Genomic DNA, 13,457 nt, shown 5'->3' with positions numbered 1-13,457 from the left:
CAAAAACAAACATTGTAAAACATCTAATTCCGTAAAATCCAATAGAAGGTAAGATAATATATGAAACCGTAGACATTCCAAATCATGAAAATCCATTGCCTAGAATAATATAGTTTGCAATAGGCAATGAACTTTCATTTAACCCCGGGGGTGTTAGGAACCCTTGCACACATTTTAGATGAGTAAGCATATTATACAATAATATAGTAGTGTAAGCAATATGTGTATTTTTTTTTTTGCGACTGCGTCGCCAAGACGAGAACGTAGAATAAGCAACAGTTAGTCGTGAATAAGTAACCGATTCGAATAATACTGTGTTGTTAAAATATTCTTATAATAAAATAATTAATAAAATATTTTCTTAAAGTTAAACAGATTTTGTGTGGTGTTTTGAATACAACCCGTAAGTGAACAAACTCTTTTACAACATATATATACCTTTTGGCCTTAACCGAAAGAGTATATAACAAATAAGTCATTCATGGTTTTATTTCAAAATGTGAAATTGAAGGAGAATGTTTGTGCCAATAGAATTTGTTTCCCATAAACACCACCCACAAGATGTTTTTAAGGATAATTTTTATTAAATTTTTATTTAAAACTCCTTTTTTGTCCAATAGTATTTTTAATTAAATATATAATATTTAATAATACCTTTGGTATCAAATTTTTATTCAACTATTATTTTTGGAAAAATGGGCATTTTTTTAAGTTTTCAAAATAAATTAAAATTTCAACATTTTCAACTATTATTAATATATATGTATATATTTTTTAATTCTATAGAATATGTTGAAAAAAAATGTGGTTGCCATTTAAATTTAAAAGTTAATACTCCCAAGTCCTAGTATATAAAATAATGGGTGTGGGAGATATTTTGAAAAGCATTCTTACGTATAAATTTGTATGGTCTATTCAATAATATATATTCATATAGGTATTATATTACGCAATATAATAAAATGTTTATACTATTTTATGATATAATCATTAATTTTTCTCAACGGATAGCTTAGACTAGCATTCGCAAAGATTATTAATGCAATAATGCTGTATTCATCGATACCATATCTATAATATAAAAATGAATCGCAAAATGTGTAGCTGACCCGACAGACTTCGTCCTGTCAAAAAGATTTGTAATGTGGCAGTTTTTGTGCCTACGTATTTTAAAAAATTCTCCTGAACAGAACCGTCACCCTGGTGATAGGGCGTTGTGAATAAAAAATAATTAAATAAAACATATATAAGGATTTAAAAGTAAGTAATCGCTTTATTGTTAATCATGTGAATCATAATTATTATTATTATCATTGTAGTGCTTTGTGGTATACGATGTTTTTTGTTTGATTACCTGGCGCATAGATAAGCAAATCTGATGGTTTTCCAACACGGGAACAGGCAACATACAATTGACCATGTGAGAAACATGGGTTTTCTAGATTAATACCACAAACACTTAATGATTGCTCCTGGGACTTGTTTATAGTCATAGCAAAAGCAAGACGCACTGGAAACTGTAGTCGTTTAAACTCAAATGGCACATCAGTCGGAATCATTGGGATGCGCGGTATGAGAACATCTTCTCCTTTATACTTTCCTTTGAGTATAGTTGCTTCTATCACATTGTTTAGTAATTTTTTTATCGCTAACCGTGTACCGTTGCAAAGACGCGGTTGGTTGATATTTCGCAACATTATAACCACCGATCCAACCTTTAATTGAAGATTGTGAGGTGGCAATCCTGGCAAATCCAGCGAGTTTAAAAATTCCGGTGGATAGTTGACTACATCATCTTGATTAGTAGCCGAATCAACTGATTTATATATCCTCAATTCGCCTGTAATTTGTTCTTGAATTTTGAAATTGAATTCATTTACATCTATGTTTTTTGCAGCCAGTATAGCTCGTTCGCTCAACCAATCATGGTTTCTGTAATTTTGAGAAACATCTGGAAACACCTTCTGAATAAGTTCATCTTTTGATCGAGTTAACTGACAAAAACTTTGAGGAAAGTTAATGCAGCCAGTCAACATGTCTATAGGAAATTTGCCATTACCAATGTCAATGAGTTGTTTAGAGAATATGTTTCCAGATTGGTCATTTTGCAACTCGACACGCATATTCTTGCTTAAATGAAGTACTTTGACATGTTTCCACAAACTGGAGGACTTTAGACATGCATTGAGTTCATCAGCTGGCGTTGATCGTGGAATCACTGGCAATGTTTGACGAAAATCTCCTGCTAATAAAATCATTGCACCACCAAATCGGTTATTATTGCTCCGTAGATCTTTTAAGGTTCTGTCTAAAGCCTCCAGAGATTTTTTATGTGCCATCGTGCATTCATCCCAAACAATCAATTTACATTGCTGCAAAACCTTTGCCATTGCAGAGTTCTTCGAAACTTTGCAGGTTGGAGTTTCATTGCTTTGCATATTTAATGGCAATTTTAGTGCTGAATGGGCTGTTCGACCACCTTCAAGCAAAGTTGCTGCGATTCCCGACGAAGCGAGTGCAAGTGCAATTTTATTTTGTGAGCGAATTGTTGCTAATATTAATGAAATCAAAAAAGTTTTTCCTGTACCACCAGGTGCATCTAAGAAGTAAATCCCTCCAGTTTCATCATTTGTTACTTTCATAAGAGTTTCAAATACATACTTCTGTTGTTCATTTAACAGTGGAAGATTTGTTTGAATTAATTCTTTCAAAGCGTTGAGATCATACAGTCTTTCTCGATGCAACTCTTGGTTAAAAGCGTCATGCATTGGACGATTGGGCGCGGTCAGGCCTAATTGAATTAATAGTTTGTTTGACATTATCAAGCACATGTCCTCAATTGAAATCAATACTTCATTGTAAATTTCTTCACTGATTTGTATATTTGGATTTCCCATTCTATTCCGTATTTGATACAAAATATCATCACACATATAATCTTTGTACTTGATCCACAAATCAATTGGGTTTGATGGGAAGCATGTAGATATGATTATAGAAAACAATGTTCGTATTTGATGAGCGTGTGATGATATTACAGCATCATTGAGAGTTTGATCCCAATGAGCGTCATTTTCAAGCTATTGCAAACGTTGACAGGCTTCTCTGTAGGATCCACACAATTCACCATCAACAGTTCGTAACTGTTGGAATGATGTAGGGCCACGTACATTGAATAATAGCAGTCGTAAATAAAAACATTCATCATTGCTTGGATGTACTGAATAAATCCGGCCAATCGCATCGGTGGAATATACATCTGTATATCCTGGAACTGGTTTTCCTTGTTTCCGTTGTATAAATCTCCTTGAGGATTGATTCCAGGTATAATATTTTGGCATTTCAGAATATAGCAATGTTTGTCCGAAATCATCATTTTGGCATGTCTCAAAAAAACTGGTTAATGTAGTAGATGGTGGCTGAGCAGCTCTTTGTGCTGTAAAATACACTCTTTGTCCATTTTCTAAATGCACAGCTAAGTGAACAACAGAAGGGTGTCTCTCATGAATAGGAAAAGAAAATATTCGCCAAACTGCTTCATTACTACTGACATAGCGGCCCATTTGGTATTGGGTAACTTCATCATTGGAATTCTCTGCACCAATTCCAATCACAGCCATATCACTCCCTTTGGTTACATATTTGCAAATGTATTTAATAGATTTCACTGAATGGCAAGATTCAACGTTGATGTGTACTATGAATGTCTTTGATAAAATGGGTGAATATGGAACAATCCAACGATTATCTATTTCAATATCTTGTTGATTTAATTTGACAATTGTTGATTTTCCATTGTCTGCTGTCGATCTGCGACGATACAATGGATAACCGTCATTATCAGTAATTGTTTCCGATATTAATGTCCGTGGATATCGTTTTGAACATTTACCATCCATCTTACACGGTGAATTTTGATTAAGAGTTCCACAGGGACCATGTATCATGTTTTTGATAACTACCTCATGCAATCCAGGATCTACTTGTACATTAGGGATTTCAGCTGATATCACTGCATCAACTTCATTTGGCCTTATCTTTTCAACCAACCAAATCAAAATGTGTGCATGTGGCAATCCTCGTTTCTGCCACTCCACAGAATACATCCAGCAGCGTGTCTCACCAAACATATTATGTGTTACGATGAAATCCATTAAAGATTTCAACTTTTGTCTAAAGACTCTGGCTGTAATATCATGACGATCAATGGGTGATTGCCCAGAGAATAACTCCTGCTTGATTTCTATCCATTGCGGATTGCATGTAAATGTGATGAACAAATCTGCTGTACCATAATGACGAACATACGACATGGCATCTTGAGCATATTCGTGCATATGCCGAGGGCTTCCGATGTATGTTGCTGGAAGAATAGTCATCCGACCGACATTCTGTGCATTTCCATCAGTATTAATCGCATCTCGAAGGTGAATATACTCTTCAGATCGGAGTTTGGTTTGATTTAACCTGATGAATGTTAATCTCTCCGTTTCAATTTTAACATACATGTCAACAACATATTTGTGATATAATCGCCGACATTTCAATATGTGATTATCTTCATTTTCCCGAATCATTAAACGGTATGAATAATAGTTCATTGAACTGACTTTTTTGCTGGTTTCAGAACCTGTAAATAGATTTTGTTTTAATAACATTCAAATATAAAATTAAAATACATAATATAATGACTGAGATATTATCGCCATAGCTAAACTAATATTTTAGTTACCTGTAATGGGATTTATCATTTTTATTGAGAAATCGTAGCCATCTTCACCTTGCCAAAATATAATGGGATATTGCAGTGCATCATATGAGCGGTGTGTTTCCTTTATACGTTGTAATTGATCATTCCGACGATGTAAAACAATATCACGGGATTCCAAGTTTTCTCCAACTACAACGATAGCAACTTCATCAATAGTTGGTGCATTAAAACGTCTTGTATGTTGACCTGCAGGTGTTTTATCAGCTCTGATTACAATTTTGTGATTATCGGATGGCATCAGATCCAGGGCAGTTTTAAACAATATAATCAATTGATTGTGTTGATGAAATAAAGTTTGTAATTGTTCTACAATAGACCTCTTTACTAAATTGTTATGTGCACAACGCAGATCAATTTCTTGTGGTGAATTGCCCATAAAATAAATTTGCAGGAATTTGTTGTCGCTATCTGACACTGGTAACAGTGAACCTGCTCTGTGATATATTTGCCCTTGTATCTGTAAATAAAAAAAAATATTATGGTGTGGTATAAATTAATGGATTGCCAGTGATCAAACTTAAATAATATTTGATCTTAAAAAGTATATATTTAGTTTTAACTAATATCTATCAAATATAAAATATAATAAAAGTGTCACTGAAACTGAATCACCATATAATACGATGACTAAGTGATATATTTCGTAATGATTAAGAAATTGAAGATTAGTGACACATCTTAACTTTGGTGACAGAAAATTTTGTTCGCTAAAATAATTATGAGTAACTGCTATAATACATACCTTGAAAGTTGGCATAAAATTTTCCCGAACTACATTTGTTGCCCCAAATGAAGTCATTTGAAAGCAATTGTTATATTGTTGGATATGTGCCAAAAAGTGTATAGAATCTGTTCCTATTCCTGAAACCAATGAGTACAATGGTTCTGGTGGTGGATCCAATGGTATCAATTTCACTTTACCATTTGCGCAACACAATCCATTGGCTTCGTTTTTGTATTTTAATGCCTTACAGTGTGAGCAAACCGAGTTCATAGAACCAATAACAACACATTGGTAGTTACTGTAGTCAATTGACACATCGTAACTGAAAGCAGCTCGATTCAAACTTGCGCGATTATTAGTTGAATGTCGCGCTCGCGCTTCACGCGTTTGTGATATCCGAATTCTTTCACGTTCATTTCCGTCGTCACGTTCTTGTGCAGTACGATTAGATCGGTAATTAGCTTGGTTTGTAGCATTTCTGGTTCTTCTACCTAAATTGCTTCGTCTTATAGGAGGCATATCAAATATAAATTATTTTTTCACTAATCACGAACTAAACAAACACTAACTAACTAAACACTCTGCACAAAACACGATATACGAATTTGTTTCGTGTATCAGTTGACAAAAGCAAACTCAGTAGATTAGGTAACAGACAACTTTTTTTTTTTTAAATTTGATATGACTTGAAGTCAAATCCTTTTAAGCCGTACGAATTGTTTTATTTATTTAAAAATAATAAAACACTGTTGGTAACGCGATTTTTGTTTGACTGATGTAATGACGTGGAAACTGATGCATTTTATCTCGCGTGCCGAAACTAATACAAAAGAAACGCGAGTTTCGGAACGCGATATTAAACTCCTCCAACTATGTATTCAAATATGTATTTTACCTAAAATTTTATTTTTTTATGTATTTTTTTACCTGCAACCTATCCTTTTTGTTCGTCATCGTCGTCGTGTAGATAAGAATAAATCGAAACTATATTTACAACTTTATACGCAAGTCCAAATTAATTCTACAAATAGAATTAGTAGCCCAGTCAAATTAGGAAAAAGTTCGGAACTAATTCCACGAAAGCTGGAGTTTAATTTTTTTTTTAGATCATACCTTACTTATAAACATACTAAAAGTCCTGACACCTACCCCTTGTGCGTAGCCCCCCACCCCTCTTCAAAGGGTGGCGCACCCCTTTCACTTGTTTCGCTTATAACTCGTTAGATTTTTAACTTACGATAAAAATACCCATGACCAAAATTAAAGACCATACAATTTACCATAGACTTGTGCTACTTTTAATATATATATGTTGCGATAAGTGTTATTTTTTTAAAAAATATAAAAAATAATTTTTTTTTATCTTTTTTTTTATTGTGTTTTAGCCAAAACCGTCAATGATACGCTGAAATGACCTATGACAAAAGTTAACGAGCATATTATTTTACATAAGATAACGTTAAATTATTTTAACAATTTTAATTAGCATAAGTAAAAATGTTTTTTATATAAAAAGTGACGATGTAATTGAACAATTTGTTGACAATTACAAAATATAAGAATCAGAAATCTAATTACAATATACTAAAAAAAAAATGTCGAAAGCTGAATTTCGGTATATGAGCAGTTTATACCTTATTTATGAACATACTAAAAGTCTTGACACCTACCCCTTGTGCGTAGCCCTCCACCCCTCTTCAAAGGGTGGCGCGCCCCTTTCACTGTTTTCGCTTATAACTAGTTAGCTTTTCAACTTACGATAAAAATACCTATGACTAAAATTAAAGACCATAAAATTTACAATGAAAATACATTATTTTATTTTACATACATATTTATAAAATTGAAATAAAAAAAAAGTTAATTATGAAACTATTAATTACATACAGTAATTTATAAAATATTTACAAAAATTGGAAATTATACAATTATTTTTATTTTTTCAGACTATAAGCTATGAAGTTAAATATAAAAATAGTGTTGGGTTTTGGGTCCTGAAACAAAATTAATTAATATACTTAATATTTTCATATTTAATTATTTAAATTATATTATGTATTGAATTATTAAAATCATACAGTACCTTATTAATTATATTATGTGGGTCTAATTTTTTTTATTGTCGGTGTGTTGGTTTCTTCTTTTTGATTTCCAATTAAAAATATTTCATCGATATTGTCCTCAAAGTTGTCATCAATATGGTCCTCTTCTACATCATCTATGATCGGTTGCTGATTTAAACATGAACCTCCGTGACAATGCTTGCATATAACCGAGCATAGCAATCCTGCTTTTCGACAGCTACAATTTTGTTCACATGTTTTTGTGCAGGCACAACTGATCACTTTTAAAAGAGTATCCGGCGCTGGTGGCTTTTTCGTGAAAACTGGATTTAGTTTGCCATTATCTTCTTTCCATCCCCAATTCTGTGGATTTAATCTATTACCACGCCACAACTGTATTTGCAAATACACTCTATGTAAATGTTCTCGTGCCGCATCGATAGTAGGCGGAAGTCTAGCTAGTTGTACTTGTTTTTTGTTGGAAGCTGCGGTTTTGTGAAAAATATGATGTCTTAAATTATTTAAAGATGTAATATGGGCTGGAGCTTTATATAATGCTAAAAGATATTTTTCTCCAGCACATTCAATTTCTTCGGGCGATGACGATTCATTATTAAATATTAATAATGAATCGTGTAATTCCGGGTGTTTTTGAACTGTTTTCAGGTGTTTTATTTTGCCTGTCTGAAATAATGACGAAGTAGTATCACATCCACCCACCGCATGGATAAACATAAAATATTGAATCTCATTTTTAAAATGTTCTTGTAAACTTCCAACAGCATAAGATCTTGTTTCTATTTTTCCTCTACCCGGTTTTTCGAATATTATTGTGTTTTTTGGAGGACTTAATGTTAATAACAGTATAAGTAAATCAATATCCTCTCCTATGACCACTACTTGGATATTATCGTCGGTGTTTCGTATAGCTGTATTGACAATAAGTAAATCAGCGTCATCTTCGGCTTGATGAACAAGAATACCCGAAGTCAAAAACTTTTCAGTCAACATTGTTATAAGCCTTATTTTGTTCTCGGTGTTGGATAAAAATTTTTCTTGAGTGGTTAGTACATCCATTGACTCTTCAAAAATTATGTTTGTACTCGTATACATATTTTTTCGTCGCTGTCTTTCTGAATTTTTAATATTTAATTCGGTATTTGCGTATCCATCAAATACAACTATGCAGTTAGATCCATAGTGTCTTTTCACGTAGCTTATATAATTTTCTATGATATTTCCATACGTCGAAGTTGAAGGCCATACAACACGATGCAATAAGAAACCTCCATCGATTACTACAATAACATTTTTGTCCAGAACATTGTATGTGTTTGTTGTAGTTAGAAACACATCATATAAAATTGATTTTTTAGATTTTCGCATTTGACCTGATTCGTCGAACAATGAAAGAGGAATAGGTGATAACTCGTATTCAAAACATTCTTTGAGCTCTTCGTCAGTCTTAACTCTTATCATTATTCTTTGGAAGAGTAATAAAGGATCAATTGAAAAAATGTCATCTCTAATACAAACCGTTAGTTTTTTAGCAAAATCTAAAGGGACTACGCGATTTGCTCGTTGTAACTTGACATCACTAAAATTATCACCTATAACATTGTTCATCGTCTGTTGGCCGACTTCTTGTGCTTTATAACAATTAATTTGTTCATTTCCTACAAATCCTGTTGAAATTGACATAATTTCGTGTAATTCCGGAAAAGGGCTATGTATTTTTAACCAATTTGTAAGTATACCGATATGTTTGTTATCGATTTTCATGCGAGAATCTCGTTGATCAACATGTTGCTCTGACGTAAAATTAAATGTGTTTGTAAATTGTTCAATTTGGTCGGTTATTGTACTTGCAACTGGAGTGCCTATAAGCCAACGAACTAAAACACTATTTTGAAAACCTCGACCATTGATTAAGCCACCAGATGTTTTCATAGACCGCATTAATGTTTGTTCTATAGTCATATCTGACCATGTGCCACACCAAAACTTGCTTGATCTTTTAATTGTGAAGTAACCTTCATTGCAAAATTTTTTAAATTCTCCAGGATGCATGTGTTTTTCTAATTGATACATATCCTGTAGATATAAATGAGCAGATTTGGCGTATTGAAAATGTCCAGTTGAGTGAAAAAAGGGTATCATTTTTTCCACGCATTCTAAATGCAGATACCAATTTCCCATGCGTTCGGCATAAATAAATTGACGAAGAATATGAACTAAATAAAAATATTGTATCCAAAGCGTAGCAGTTTTACCTCTAGAAGCAATTATTTTAATTTGATTTTCTACTTTACGTATGAGATCTTGAATTATTTCTTGGTTTTCTATATCTTCCAAAGTCAAAGTTGTATAATCTGTATTTGAAATATAATTTTTTAAAGTGATTTTATATTCTTCGGTTAACTGAGTTTCGTCCAAAATTATTTTTGAAAGACAAAGCTGAGTTAACATATGTGCGCGTACTGCTCTTGAATATGCATGTCCTGTCATCATTTTATCAATTGAATTCGCTGCATATATAGTGTTCCATAATTCTTTCAAACCACTACCAGCCATAATGTAACCAATTGAACCCATAAATGACATAAGAAGATGAAACCCACCAAGTCTTACTACTATTTGTGGATTTAATTTAGAGGATTCAACAATATTGCGTGCTTTTATGTATAAGGGTTGGTCAAAAGTTACAAAACACGTTTTTTGGTTTAATTTTTTACTTTCTTGAGCTGCGAAAATCAAAACCGAATGAATACAATCGAGTGAGCTTGGTGGTAAGTTTACAAATGGCAAAAAACTTATTTGCGTTTCTTGGTATTCCTGAGAGTCAGTTATAGTTTCCATAAATCCATTCCAACCAGGACATTTTATAACACCAAGCCACTGTGCGCACATCCAGTGCAATTCACTCGGGGACAAATATGTCACATCATAAACAGTAGGCCTAATATTATTAAAATCTTGAATTATTATTTTGTTATTCATATTACCCGTTTTTTCAAATGAAATAATTGGAATTGATGCAATATTGGCCATAGTTTCTGCAGTAACAACAGTTTTTAATTTTTGTATTCGATCATTCCACTGTATAGAATTTTTGGGCACTACACATTGAATTCCACCCATTGTATGAAAAGTATTATAACCATCGATCGTATTAATATTGAAATCAGCATTATCAAAAACAAATTGTGAAAAACTGTTTTGGTTAACTTTTGGTTGTGGGTATAGTAAAGATGATGACTCAAAAACATAAACATCGGTGTATGAAGCACAAAATCCAAAGTTTGAAAAAATATCTATAGCACGTTTTGTACCAAAATGTCTATGCAAATAAAGACCAAGTCCCAATAGAATCGATGAAATGAACGAGCGAGGCCTACAACAATTTATTATGGCATGCGCCAAAGCCACAAATTTATTATCATATTTTTGAGATTTTGTTTTTTTATTTTTACCACAAACTTCAGACAAAAAAAATAATAAGCTCTTTGGTACGTCTTGTTTTACATTATCCATGAATTGATTTGGTGGAGGAAATGAATCGATCTCATAAACAAATGACCTTATATCCTCTCGTATAATAGTAGCTGCTGCTTCGACTATTCTTAACCGTTCTTCTTCTTCATTTGCTTTTTTTGAATTATACCACGCATTTGTTAATACTTTAAATCCTGTATTTTTAAAACACACTACTGCCTTTTTTCCACGGCTCGTTGTAATAATTATATCGTCGCCATACTTATCAATCAATTTATTTTTTAAAGTTTTTTCATCGCACGTTCCTTCCATTTTTTCATGCAAAAAATTTAGACCAAATTGACATTCATTTTCAGATTCTAAAAAATCACATAAATTGGAAAAAGCGTTTGCTAGATCTTCATCTTGTGGTCTCCCTCTTTTCTTATTTTCATCGACTGGATTTGTCGAGCAAAATCTACGTTCACACGATTTATGATACTTCGATTCTTCAGATACCAAACACATCACACTATTCAACCGTTTGAGCACCTCTTTACCCCATTCATCATTTCTTTTGTTCGCTACGTCCATAATTGAGGTTTTAAAATGAAGGGTAGATACTTGTACTATACTATCTCGACGTTCCTTACTCAATTTTTTTTCCAATTCTTTTGAACATTCTTTGTCGCAGAATAAACAATTTTCTTTAAATTTAAATATATAATTTGAACGTAGCTTACCTTTGACAGGTGATATGTTACTCGTACCTTCTTTTTCATTAACATATTTCCTTATGGTGTCTGGTCTTGTGTAATTCTTTCGGCAATCTTTGTGAACAAGTACATTTTCTAAATTCACTAAAGACTTCCATTTATTATCGAATCGCGCTTTACTCGAATTTATAAGATTTGCTATGCCCTTAGCCTTTACAGATACACATTCACTTTCAACACTTAGTTCTTCATCACATATAAAACATAAATTGGCCATTTTTATAAACACTTTCTGAACTGAGAACGTTAATTTAAAAATAATATTTACTCGCATAAATATATCGACTGTAATGTAACAGTTACAGTGTTCACTATTGACTACACAAACATCGACTGTCGACCGTCTACGTATATGCATCAGACACCACCTGGCGAAATACCAGACACCCTTCGGAACGCCACTACAATCCGAACAATACAACAATAGATCCCCTCAAGATTCAACGTTCACTGAAACCCTGTTTGTGTACACGTGTACTATGGCCGGCTCACCATCCACAACAATTCCGATTCTACGAATTATATCTTTTACAACCATTGCGATAATATAAATAATATAATATACACGTTAATATAATCCAATGACATTATTCATACTGTATATTTTATAAAATTATACGACTATTTCAAATGTACGACTTACAATAATTAAAATTATTAATATAATTTAACATTACATTATGTAAAATAATATGCTCGTTAACTTTTGTCATAGGTCATTTCAGCGTATCATTGACGGTTTTGGCTAAAACACAATAAAAAAAAAGATAAAAAAAAATTATTTTTTATATTTTTTAAAAAAATAACACTTATCGCAACATATATATATTAAAAGTAGCACAAGTCTATGGTAAATTGTATGGTCTTTAATTTTGGTCATGGGTATTTTTATCGTAAGTTAAAAATCTAACGAGTTATAAGCGAAACAAGTGAAAGGGGTGCGCCACCCTTTGAAGAGGGGTGGGGGGCTACGCACAAGGGGTAGGTGTCAGGACTTTTAGTATGTTTATAAGTAAGGTATGATCTAAAAAAAAAATTAAACTCCAGCTTTCGTGGAATTAGTTCCAAACTTTGTCGATTTTTGGTCTAATTTGACTGGGCTATACTTGTTTTTAGCGAAAAAATCATATTTCATTAAAAGTGTACACATTGTTGGCCTTATAACGGAAAAACTATCAACATGACGTGAAAATGTCAAGAGACCATTTTTATAAATAATTACCTCCTCTACAATTTGTATCTAAGACTTTTTTTTGTACGACCAATAAAAAACGATATATTAAAAAAAAGGGCCAATTTCGTGAACTTTGACCTCGAATAACCTTTAACGCGTACATGATATCGAGGTCGACTTTTTAGACATTGTTTACAACGATGTAATAAAGATGTGTACCAAAATTCAGCTAGGTGGGAATTTTTCCGAGCTGAAAACCTAATTGCACTGGACTAATTGAAGTATTTCAAAAAATTATTTTGTTTCCAATTAAATAACTTTACTCCGACACATTTTAAAAGATGTCTCTTTGTTTCGATTAAATTTAATATTTATTACTAATAGTATTATTGAATCTAAAAATTTTATAAATAACGTAAATAAAAATTTCTACTATTTTTGATACTTTTCTATTTCGTAATAAAAATAAAAATAA

The 13,457-nt window shown here is 32.4% G+C and overlaps 4 protein-coding genes across 4 annotated transcripts; all 4 read right to left on the bottom strand.

The window, feature by feature from the left end:
• Positions 1–1,310: 1,310 nt before the first annotated feature.
• LOC113559211 (ATP-dependent DNA helicase pif1-like) lies at positions 1,311–1,559 on the bottom strand. The gene has a single exon (XM_026964836.1). It carries the CDS (start codon positions 1,557–1,559, stop codon positions 1,311–1,313), a length of 249 nt encoding a protein of 82 aa, XP_026820637.1.
• A 31-nt stretch (positions 1,560–1,590) lies between these two features.
• Positions 1,591–2,897, bottom strand: LOC113558261 (ATP-dependent DNA helicase pif1-like). The gene is made up of 2 exons (XM_026963738.1): positions 1,654–2,897; positions 1,591–1,600 (listed from the first exon to the last, which is right to left on the bottom strand). Exons 1-2 carry the CDS (start codon positions 2,895–2,897, stop codon positions 1,591–1,593), a joined length of 1,254 nt encoding a protein of 417 aa, XP_026819539.1.
• Positions 2,898–3,080: 183 nt separating this feature from the next.
• LOC113558260 lies at positions 3,081–6,014 on the bottom strand. The gene is made up of 3 exons (XM_026963736.1): positions 5,514–6,014; positions 4,733–5,228; positions 3,081–4,630 (listed from the first exon to the last, which is right to left on the bottom strand). Exons 1-3 carry the CDS (start codon positions 6,012–6,014, stop codon positions 3,081–3,083), a joined length of 2,547 nt encoding a protein of 848 aa, XP_026819537.1.
• A 1,416-nt stretch (positions 6,015–7,430) lies between these two features.
• LOC113556092 lies at positions 7,431–12,178 on the bottom strand. Its single transcript, XM_026960831.1, has 2 exons — positions 7,579–12,178; positions 7,431–7,489 (listed from the first exon to the last, which is right to left on the bottom strand). Exon 1 carries the CDS (start codon positions 12,164–12,166, stop codon positions 7,592–7,594), a length of 4,575 nt encoding a protein of 1,524 aa, XP_026816632.1. The 5' UTR covers positions 12,167–12,178; the 3' UTR covers positions 7,431–7,489; positions 7,579–7,591.
• Positions 12,179–13,457: the final 1,279 nt, after the last annotated feature.

The sequence above is a fragment of the Rhopalosiphum maidis genome, chromosome 3 (assembly GCF_003676215.2).
Source record: "Rhopalosiphum maidis isolate BTI-1 chromosome 3, ASM367621v3, whole genome shotgun sequence".
NCBI classification, from domain to species: Eukaryota; Metazoa; Arthropoda; class Insecta; order Hemiptera; family Aphididae; genus Rhopalosiphum; species Rhopalosiphum maidis.
The sequence above is the reverse complement of the archived record's forward strand: the minus strand, read 5'-3'. Positions and strand labels throughout refer to the sequence as shown.